Here is a 12,178-nt window from a genome sequence, read left to right on the forward strand (position 1 = left end):
GTACTTATGGGTATAAAAAATTAGAAAAAAAAGATTGTACCCAAACAAAATCAGCGACGTGCCACCCCAAACTTTTTAAAAATGATTTTTTTTTTAAATTTTGAACACACACACACACAAACAAAGAAACTATGCATCAATGCTTTTGAAAGAAAATTACACATTTACACCTACATACATAGTATTTACAATTTCTGAAATTTTCAAAATATTTAGATTTCCTACACCCGAAACATTCAATTTTGAGAATGTATGATGCAATAATTTGGTAAGTGGGGGGGGGGGGGGGTTGGGATCAAAAATTGTTTGAGGCAGTTTAAGGTCAAGAATAACACTTTGGGTATTAACGGCCCAATTTGTAACAAGGGCCGATTTCACTATCTTACCAGGGAAGATCCTTTGAAAGTATCGTAACATCTTACCCGTTTGGAGTTTCCAAATAGATCCTTAGTATCACCTGATATGTATGCTCTTGCTTATATTTGTAAACCTAATTTTTTCTTTCACAGGTTGATATGGATTGGTTTTCTCATTATCGGTATAACAATTTTCGCTATTTTCTCCCTTGTATCGTGGAAGAAGTATCAAGAGAATCCAACAGTTGTAACATTGGAACGGAACTATTTAGAATGGAAAATTCCTGCTCCAGCTGCTATTGTGTGCCCTCAGAATGTGTTAACGAAAAGTATAAACAAGATTCTGAAAGAGTAAGCACTTTATAACAATATTTAAAGAAACATTGCTGTACAATACTGAGCACATGTGCTACTCATTTCAGGTGGTATTATGCAGCTCAGAACAGAGAAAAAATATTTCACTAATATAAGTAGCACTCAATTCTCTACCCTTGACTGGTTTAATCTCTAACAATAATTTACATTCGAATGAAAGCCAATTCACATACGCATATGCATTTCTTTTATGAAGCATACTTTAAAAACAACTTGTTTTTTAATTGTTTCTGGAATTTTTCTCTTGTTCTGAAATACAGTATAGTAGCTACAAATAAATATTGATTCATAAGCACAAATGAAATGACAGAAATTAGAACTCTTGAGTGGCACGTGATCTAACCCTAACATTGACATTTTCTAGGAATGAAATTTAAAGTTTATACAATGAACAATATTCCCCAATGAATATTAGTATTTCATTTATATTAATGTGTTTATGCTTTTATGATTTACTGATTTAGAAAAGTTTACTGAAGAAGATACCCATTTATAGAAGTAAATGAAAGCTTTAGTTATAATGTCTTCATTTTTGGAGTTAAGCTACTTGACGTCTAATTGTTACACAAGAGTAAAGTAATTCTTATGGAGAGTATATTCATATGTGTTTTATACTCAATACTGGAAAATTCATGGCTGATTTCCACTTGAGGTAATTGATTCCAAGGAAAAACTTCAGGAAAGTAAGTGATACGTTTTATAAAAGCGAGTAATTTTGAAGAAAACTGTCGTTGACCGTTTTTCTCATAATGAGATGAATGAAACTTTTGTAAAAACAAAACTCCAAACAATTGAGACAAAATAAAATTAAAAAAAATATACGTCATAATATATTAAAAACGGTAAATCCTAATTTAAAATTTATAGTGTATTAGTCTTCCAAATATAAAAGATAAAATTCTTCCCTAATTCTTAACCGATTTCAACCGTAATCAAAAAGAAGTTATTCTCAATTTTTTAAAATAATTTTTCAAGGAAACTTGTCCTTAGTGACGACTCTTTAAGCAAATAAATAAAAAAATAAAGCATGGTAAAAAAATAAGATTTCTTTTAGCTACATGGAAAGCTTCATCCAGTTTCAAAAAATAAATATCAGAAGTTCTAGTTTAGTTAAGCATCTTCTTTTAGCTTTCAATGATAAGATTATAAGGCCTTATGCTGAGTCGTTTTGACGTATGATTAGCGTCATACTAAAGGTTTGACTACTGCAGGAATCATATGTTAGTCGAACTCTTTAGTATGCCACTAATCACGCATCAGAGCAACTCTGCATAAGGCCCGCAGAGTTAGTGTGACTTTTGTCAACTATTACACTGGTTATCCTAAAATACAGGGTTTGTCCGGAAAGTAATAGGACTGAGTCGATTAAAAAACATATATTGAGCCAATCGTTACAATTCTTTAAAAACTTTCAAAATAGGCTCCTTCTGCATCGATGCAGCGCTGCCAGCGCGATTTCTAAGCATTGAAGGCGTCACGGAAGTCTTTCTCCGGAATAGCCTTGAGAGCCGCGGTGCAAGCTGCTTGGATCCCATCTGTCGTCTCAAAATGCTTGCCTTTCATCGGGCGTTTCAGGCGAGGAAATAGAAAGAAGTCCGGGTTCCACATCTGGGCTGTAGGGCGGCTGCGGAAGCGTTGGGATGCCGGCCTTGGTCAGGTAGTTGTTCACAAGAAAGGCGATATGAGCCGGGGCGTTGTCGTGGTGCAGCTTCCAATCGACTCCAATGTCTCGTCGGACCCGATTGACCCTTCGTTTCAGTCTCTTGAGCACTTCCACGTAAAACGTGGCGTTGACGGTTTGTCCAGGAGGAACAAATTCATTGTGGACGATGCCTTTGATGTCAAAAAAGACAATTAGTATCGTTTTCACTTTGGATTTGCTCATTCTTCTCTTTTTTGGGCGAAGAGACGCCGGCATATGCCACTCGGAAAATTGCCTCTTTGTCTCGGGATCATACTCAAAGATCCATGATTCGTCACCTGTGATTACGTTATTCAAAAATTGGGGGTCACTTTCACACATGTTCAAATTTTCTTGGTACAATTCCACTCGCTGCAATTTCTGGTCGTCAGTGAGCACTTTTGGGACAATCTTCGCGCACACCGTGCGCATGTTCAAATGCTCCGTCACAATTTCATGAACCACAGTTTCTTGTAAATTTAACATCTGGCCAATTAAACGAATACTTAGTCGACAATCTGAGTTCAAAACTTCGCGCACACGAGTCACATTGTCGGTGTTTGTCGAAGTCGAAGGTCTTCCAGCACGGTCTTCATCGGCGACCTTTTCCCGGCCCTCCAAAAAGGCCTTGTGCCACCGAAACACACCACTTCTTGCTAAAGCATCATCTGGGTAAGCCTGCTTGATCATATCAAACGTCTCTGTCGCAGATTTACGGAGTTTAACACAGAATTTAATCGCGTACCTCTGCTCTAACGAACGCTGCATTTTCGGCTTGCACCACTCACAGAAACACGTCGCGCGAAAAAGCCTGTCCTGACTCTCCGTGTGCTCGGAGACAACTGACCAGCCGCTCGCTCGTTAGCTAGGAACGTCCTCTACAAGATCCAGTCGGTGCGCGCACGGTCCGAAGTACAGTCATGGCGGAATAAAATCAGTCCTATTACTTCCCGGACAAACCCTGTATGTTCCGATATTAGGCTAAATTTTAAGTCTTGCCAACTCCACCAAAAGCGCACCTTCGAAACGTCCTTATTAAAACACACTTTGTGTTTCATGATAATCTCCTTTTTGGGAACTAATAGTTGAACATTTGTTTCATGTGGGATCTGAATTGCCCTGAAATTCGTAAAAAAATAATTAGAGGTAAGTGGGATAAATATTGATTCTTAAATCACAGCGATTTGGATGTTTATCATCTCATAAGTATGATACTAAGTTCTGCTAATGTACTATACGTAAAAATATATGGCTGCAAAGAAAATGAAACTAATGTTCTACAAAACAAACTAAAATAAATCACAAGTGCTGAGATTTATTTCAAATATCAATGTAATTTATTGTAGTATTTCATACAGATTCTGCCCTTAAAAATATCTTTATTAACAAATAAGAATTATACTGACATATAACATATGTATGCAATTTAACCACATTTTGAACAGTAAATTAACTGTAGAAATGTCACTAACTGTAACAAGTTGCTTTCCTTAGCAGTTAACGTTGTGTTTATTTAGTAATATTCAGTAGAGATGAAATAAAAATTGCGCAGTTTTCTAAATATTCTTTAAATGTAGTTCCAATCCTAAATACGAACCATTATGAATGAAAATATAGCGATTAGAATATCTTCGCAAAACAAATTCTTAAATTTTCACACACTAAAGTATTTTTTACTAGCTATGCTCGATATTGGCGATCAATACGAGTTGGCATTGAAAATGAGATTTTAGAAAGGAGATTTACGCAGAGCGAAAATTGTTGTATTTTGTGATATCAAACTACTAATTCACGAGGATCGTTATATCTATATCAAGAAAATCTAAAATTATCAGTTGGCAGTATTTTTGTGAATCGTGTGTTATTGCAACAAGAGTAGTATCACCACCCCAAGCCCATTTACCACATTTAAGTTAAAGTAAAAAATAGAAACGCATTTTTCAAACTTAACTAACCAAGCCTCGTATATACAAAAAACGTCCTGAAGCCTTCTCTCAAAAGTTTGTCTATGTGTTGGTGTTCCTGGTTTCAATCAAATCGCCCAAAACTCCCTTACATGGTAAAAAAATCGCTCAGCGTTCGTTCCACTAAAAACTCATCAATATATATATATATATATATATATATATATATATATATATATATATATATATATATATATATATATATTTGCCATTATTCTGGTCCCAATGTTACAAGTGAAAATCGGGATTTCCCGGCTGACCATATACAAGCTATAATTAGCTTTAAAGATCCCAGTGGTGTTTCTGCTCGCGTCAATGCACGATCCGTGTTAATAGTTGCTCTCTAGGTCGCCCCTGAACATAAGTTGGGTGTTCCATTCTAAGTTAATTCGCACGCTTGTATGAGTAATAGCCGTATCAGTAAAGTCCGCGCCAACACAAGCTTTATTTATATTTTGTGTAAAGTAAACAAAGTTTTAAATTCTACTCTTTTATGTTATATTTCGTAAATTGTGTCAAATTGTGTGCATTCCCAAATGAACAATGTATCAGCATTATTCTTAAGTACAGTTGAAAAATTTAACCTCCTATGGGGCCATCATTGAGCGAATAAACTGGTAAATTGCGCCGTCGCCTTCATCGATACTGCTCAAAACAATTTCAGATTTCGTGAACAAATTTGTGGTAACTATAAAAACACGTAAGAATCGTACATATGGCCACCTTCAGTAATTCAAAACACTTTCAAAGTCATATAGTATACTCCAAGTAGTAGCCTCAATTCGTGCATGCACGGAAAAGTTTAAGGATTGTAGTTTCATGTATATGTAATATTTGTGTTTATGTGTAGTCTCCTTTTGCTTAGTTTTTAATTAAAATCAAAAATAAATAATTAATAATTTTATTTCTGTTACACATTGATCAACACTAGCTTACGGCACTCATGTCCAAGAATCTGTTCTCTCGCAGCTGCGGAAAAAGCTAAGCTGAGCGTGATAGAAAACTAGTTATTGTGACTAGCTGGGGCAAGGGAATAGAGTAAGATCAAGAGAAAAAAAGAAAGAAAAAATAGCATTCCGGTAATTTTTAAATTTGAGGGGTCACAACTAACAGCCGCCACAACATATGTCGACCGTGACAGGACGAAATCATCAATCTTCAAATGTAATTGTACGCCAACATATTATTGTTTCAGTTATTAATATTTAATAGCATTTAAAATAGCCATAGTTGTTTTTGCGCACAAAAGCTAGAATTTAAGTCACGTAGTTACATGTAGCAAACAATTTCAAATTAAGTCCCTTTTAAGTTATTTAAAGTTGAAAAAAACAGTAAGTTGGTTTTAGATAAAATAAAGTACTTACGTAAATTTAATTACGATAAAATATTACAAGTTTTTCGTAAAATATTCTTATCACAGTTTGCGAAAAAATATTCTTGATAATTTTAGTAGCTGCTAATCAATCACACAAATGCACACATACAATTTACTTCATATGCACCTTCAATGTAAAAAATGAATTCATAGGTATAAAAATTGCTTTGTGCATGTTGTTAGTTTATAATAAATCTGCTTACAGTAGTACATTTTACTTTAAAGCATTTCGAAGAAAAAACCTGCTTTAAAGTAAAGTGTTTAAAATAGTTCGTAATTATTAATTAAAATAATAGCATAATTATGTTGTAAAAGGTTGCGTGGTCACGACTTATTAAATTTAAGTGCTTATATTTTGCACTTCTGTATTTTGAGTTAGTTGTTTGTAATTTATATCAATATGAAAACCATTATTTTAAAAGAATTTCAAACCATGTTGAAAGAGCAATTAAAGAAATAGTCCACTAAATTAAATCAGAAACAAAAAAAACAGTAGCTTACTATTAAAACCAAAATTGGTTAAATTTGCGAATAATTGCACGCAAAATAAACTGAAATTAAAAAATTATATTTAATAGTAAATTAATTAAAGTAATATCACAACAACCAACAACTCCTTAACTGAAGTGCGTTTCAAATTAGTTAACGCTCCCAATCACGTTTGTTTAGAAACGGCTACTCTCAAAAATACTGTAGCGGATTTTTTTAAAAAGTCTAATTAAGTTTCGTGAAAGCATGCAAACAGCACAGGTTGATCGAAAGAAACCAATAAAATACAACAGCGCGAAAAAGTGCAAGGCAAAATCCGTAAACTCTATTAATTCGCGGCGACCCACGTTGCGGAAAATATGTTCAATAAACAAAAACGTTAATTACAGTCAAAAAATATGTAGTGTAAAAATAACAAAAAACGAATAATCGTTACGTTTACCTGTAAAGAATTAAAACTTCTAGCGTGATTGTTTTGCCTGCAAAAATGCCGACGTTTCGAACATAATGAGCGGTAGCATTAAGGTTGCGCATACCCGTCCTCTCACAAAAGCCAAAAAAAGGCTTAAAAGTCAAATTGCTTTTGCGTATTATCAGTGTTGTTTTTATGTTGCCGCTAAAAGGTTTTGCGCGACTTAACAATTTCATGTTCGTCTTTGGTACCATGTACGCCCAACGACAATTTCATTTTTGTGCTGCAAATCCAGTCTGACTTTATCAACATTAAGTATGGTAAAAAGAAACGATTTCAATTTAATAGTTTAAAGTATAAACCCGCAAACCATACTGTTTTTATGGTAAATGCCTCATACGTAACTAATTGTTCAAAAATGTTTACCGTAACCGACTCTAAAAGCAACGACTCCAATAAAGTGCATGCAGACGAAGGAAACTTGCCCTTAGTCAAAAAACTAAACTGTAATAACAAGGTGAAAAAGAAAAGTAGAATAGTTGAAAGCAACTAGTTGGGTTTTAGTGACATCGTAATTCGCGTAAATTTAATTTCAAAACGTACAAGTAGTAAAGTCAAAGTGAGCAAATGTAAGCATAATATCAGTACATCGGATCCGATATGTAGTCACTCTAAGTTTCCGAAACGTGTAAATTTCAAGGCTAGTCCTCCACTAAGGGAAAATCACAGAAGGCAAAAATTTCAACGTATAACTATTTAAAATGGAAAACAGCTAATTGCTCGTAGATTTCATAATGAGTGTCAACTTAAGCTCAAAGTAAATTCACCACGCACACAACTATACCTTAAGCGTGTACTAAAAAGTAGGGAAAAACAACCTAAAAACTTAAATTAGAAACAAATTAATCATAGCAAAAAGCAATCCAAACGTAATCCGAAATCAGGGTATCAGCAAGATGGCGCAAAATATAAAATGTTAAGAAAGTGTATATCAACACCAAAAAATAATAAAAAGTACAAGCAAAAGCGCATACTAATATTTTGTAGTAAATTGCACGGTAAACATAGTGGCAGCAAACACAAATACAAAAAAAAAAAAAAAAAACCTCCGTAACATGCACTCACAGGTATCAGAAATCAAATCGTTGTAAACGAAAACGTCCAGTTGCGTAAAAGTTTCGTAACGCGCTTTAAAAGAAGCCCCACCAATTAAAAGGAAATAATTAACAAATTACTCGTAAATGCGTCAAACTGCAGGCGTATAAGTGTATCCAGCACAGATGAAAAATTAAAACTTCAGCGCAACCAAAGCGTGAACTTTGAACACACTTGAAGTAAATCCGGGAAAAGACGAAAAACCAAAAATACCAAATTTGACTTTTTAGGTTTAAAGACAGAAGTATGGATTCCTCTTTTCAATACAAATTTCTGTATGAAATTTTTGTTGAAATGTTTGTTGTTTGCTTGGTTTATTTCCTTTCAGTGTTCCCATCTTTGGGGCCAGACTTCATAAAAAATTATTACTTAATCTTGTTTTAAGTTTTATTCAATTTCCTTCATATTTACATAAACATTTAGCTGTCCCCATTTAATTACACATTTAAAAACTATTAGACAATTAAAAGTATTCATGAACCTAATTAAAAATACTAGTAATTATCAAAGTTGATTATAAAATTTAAATTTGGGTAATTAAAAAATGGTCCTTGCATAATAAATATTTGTTTGGTGTTGTTATAAAATAATAATAAAAATATGTGAAATTTGTAATGCAGAATTAATCTGGAGTTGAGATATTCTAAATTAAACATAGTTTAAAGTAATATTGAAAGTAACTGATAATTAATTCTCTGTTTGACAAATCTAATTATAAAGTTGTTTATATATTATATATACTATGAGAAGTCAGTATGTATTCACTGTGATCATAATAAGGTGTGAAATTGAATTGAATCAAGAAAAAACGATATTATAAGTCAAAAAAAGTTAATAAGTTAACTTTTAACTGTAATTCATGTTGCGGCCATCGCGACTGGCATTGGTAATTGTGTATTAGCAATTGCATTCGGATTTGGTTAATATGATCTTATATTTATTGATAAATAAATAAATCACTAAATAAATAAAAAAAAACATTATTTTTATATTTGTTTCTCATAGAAACTCTTCTTTCTTCTAAAAATGATAAATTAGATTTATTAAAAGTAAAGCTAATTAAGTAACAAATCCATTATACTCTGATTATAACTAATATTCCCAAATATAACAAATATTCCTGAACGTGACTTCGTACTAATGGTAATAAGTTCATTTGCTAATTAACCCGCACATAAGTATCTTCCAGTGCTCTTTACGGTTATATTTATAAACCTACTAATTTTCTATGTATGAGCAGGCCTGAAATAATACTAATGATTAGATAATTGATAAAATTCAAACGCAGGGCTGTAACATTAAAATTCCTCCCCAAGGTATATTTCTTATCGTCCTCTTCATAGTATTTATTTTCTTAAAATGCCTCAAACAAAAGAAAAAACAAATATCATTCCAGTATTTTTTTAATATGGGGAGTCACAACTAACAATGGCCACAACATCTTTTTTATTCTACTTCATTCCTTCTTTTTGGCTAGTCACAATAACCTGTCACCAACATGCTTAGCCTAGCCATTACCGGAGCTGGTAAACGACAGATTCTTAGACATAAGCGACGTAAGCTAGAGTTAATGAATGTGTAACACGAAGTAAAAATATTAATTATTTATTTTAGATTTAGATTATTTTCAAGCAAAAGGAGACTACACATAAACACAAATATTACATATACATAAAGCTACAATTTTTAAACTTTTACGTGCATGCGCGAATCGAGGTTACTCCTTGGAGTATACTATATGCGTTTAAAACTATTTTCAATTATTGAAAATGGCTGTGTGTACTATTACTGTGTGTTTTTTAGTTTCCACAAATTTGTTTACGAAATTTGAAATTGTTTTTTGCAAGTACGGAGGAAGGCGACGGCACAATTTACCAGTTTATTCGCTCGATGAGGACCTCGTTGGAAGTTAAATTTTTGACTACTTATTGCTGATACATTGTTTATTTGGGAATGCACACAACTTGATATAATTTACGAAATATAACATAAAAGAGTAGACTTTAAAACTTTGTTTACTTTACATAAAACATAAATAGAGCTTGTATTGGCGCGGACCTTACAGGTACGGCTATTACTCCCATCAGCGCTCGACTTATATGAAAACGGTACATCCAACTTATGTTCGGGAGCGGCTTACAGAACAACGATCGACAGGGATCGTGTTTAACGCATACAAAAACATCATTGGAATGTTTTTTTTAGCTAACTATGGCTTGCATATGGTCAGCCAAAAATTCCGATTTTCACTCGTTACATTAAAACCAAAATTATAGCTAAAATTGTCAGTAAGTCTTTCTAATAAAACAAACGCTAAGCGATTTTTTTACCATGTAAAAAAGTTGTAGTCGATTTAATTAAAACTAAAAGCATCAACACATAAACAAACATATAAAAAAGGCTTCGTAGACGTGTCTCATATACGAGCCTTGAATATCGTAGTTTTAAATTAAAGCCGTTTTTTCCACTTCAACTTAAATGCAATAAATGAACTTGATGTTGGTAATATGCTTTGGTAAATGTTTTTTTCTTTAATTAAGCTAGTATATTAGAGGCTATCTGTAATTTAGTAGTTAAATTACATTATCAATCTTCATGTCCCTAGTTTATTTATGCCTAGTTCCATTAGGAAACGGGAACTCTTATTATGTCTTCTCCCTTTTAATTAAAAATTCAGTAAATTCATTTTAAATTTTGTTACACTTTGTTATTATTGTGTTAGTTAATTTACAATGACATTGTCTCTCCTTTCTAAACAAATAAACATAAGACAATCTATTAAGCATCGAAGTAATTTGTTAGTTATGACTATTATATTCAAATGAATTATTTAGCGAAAGTTTCAACTCTCACTTTCTTTCGTATCGAAGTAGGTAAAAGTTGTAGTAATTTGAATCAACCAAAATTTTCACCTGTGTGAATGTTCAAAAGAAAACGAAACAAAATTTACGTTCTCTCCTCCGTGTGTAAGTCTTTGAGCTATGGGCAAACTCATGAAAAATTATGAAGGTTAAACTATTTTTTAAATATCTTGTCCGCACTAAACTTACTATCTTTGTTTTAGATATACATTACTCAGAAAAATAAATAAAATGTACTAACATAATATTCAAATGTATATATAGGTATAGAACATACGAAGAGTTTAGATATTAATTGTATTTTCATCACTAAATATGCAAAATTTATTATGACATTAGTGAAATTCAAAAATTAAACAAAAATCTACATATATTATTTATCATTCCTGTGTGTCATATCAATACTCACAAAATAATCAACATATATATATATATATATATATATATATATATATATATATATATATATATATTGCATTATATAGCATAACTATTAACCCTTTAAATATTTTAATACATATAAACTAGTGCTGTCAAAATCGTTTTTTGAAGAAACCGAAAACCGATTTTTTGAAAAAAGTGAAATTTCATATTACCGAAATGTCGGTTTTGAAAACCGCTTTTGCGGTTTCGGTTTTGAAAACCGCTTTTGCGGTTTCGGTTTTGAAAACCGTTTTTGCGGTTTCGGTTTTGAAAACCGGATTTGCGGTTTTCGGTTTTCAGAAAACCGGATTTGCGGTTTTCGGTTTTCAGAAAACCGGTTTACTCAAAACCGAAAACTGCAAAAGTCACAAAAATTTGACAGCACTAATATCAAGTAACGACGAGAAAACAGCAAAGAATCTTTCCCATCTTCTACTCACAGTTGCCAGATGGAGGGAAAATTCCCTCGGCGTAGGGAAATTCTTGTTTAGTATACTTTTACAACTGGCAGAATAAAAATAATAAGTTGCAGTTTCTCACAAAGAGGCACGGCTATCGTTATTGGGAAGTAAAAAGTTATAGAATAAAATATGATCGGTGTTCCTTTCACGTATGAACTATTGCAGGTGTCTGGGACTTGCGATAAGAAACCAGTCAACACATGCAAAACCACAACATTCACATTTATCGGAATGGCAACAAATTAACAATACAATTGTGTATTGCAATCTAATTTCTTTTCTTTTTTTTTTAAGAAAGGGAGGTGGTGTTATTTTGTTAACAAAGGAAAGAGTGGCAGTACTATTTAAAAACAAGGATGAAAGAGTAATGATAATATATAAGATCTCAGTCTAAGTGGATGAGATTTCAAGTTGTATTTTATGAGTTGCAGGTGTAGTGATCTTAAATAGGGATATACCTTATTTTCTATTTAGCTTAGTGTTGTCATATTACCCGATTTTTGCGGCTACCACCCGATTTTCAGGTTCTATATTCATCCCTCGCTTAAACATATCTTAATCACGAAAAACCACCCGCTTTTTGGGATTGAAGAAAAATCTAAGACGACTTAATGGATGAAGTGTTG

General features: G+C 32.7%; 1 protein-coding gene across 1 annotated transcript in view; it reads left to right on the forward strand.

Annotated features, from left to right (window-relative positions):
* Window positions 1–12,178, forward strand: part of LOC145689343 (uncharacterized) — a 380,527-nt gene that overhangs the window by 234,968 nt on the left and 133,381 nt on the right. Inside the window, exon 4 of the mRNA XM_081763491.1 lies at window positions 510–707. Within this exon, the coding sequence (XP_081619617.1) occupies window positions 510–707 (198 nt within the window). The remainder of the gene's footprint in view (window positions 1–509; window positions 708–12,178) is intronic.

Source organism: Thermobia domestica, chromosome 7 (genome assembly GCF_964235325.1).
Source record: "Thermobia domestica chromosome 7, izTheDome1.hap1.1, whole genome shotgun sequence".
Taxonomy (NCBI): domain Eukaryota; kingdom Metazoa; phylum Arthropoda; class Insecta; order Zygentoma; family Lepismatidae; genus Thermobia; species Thermobia domestica.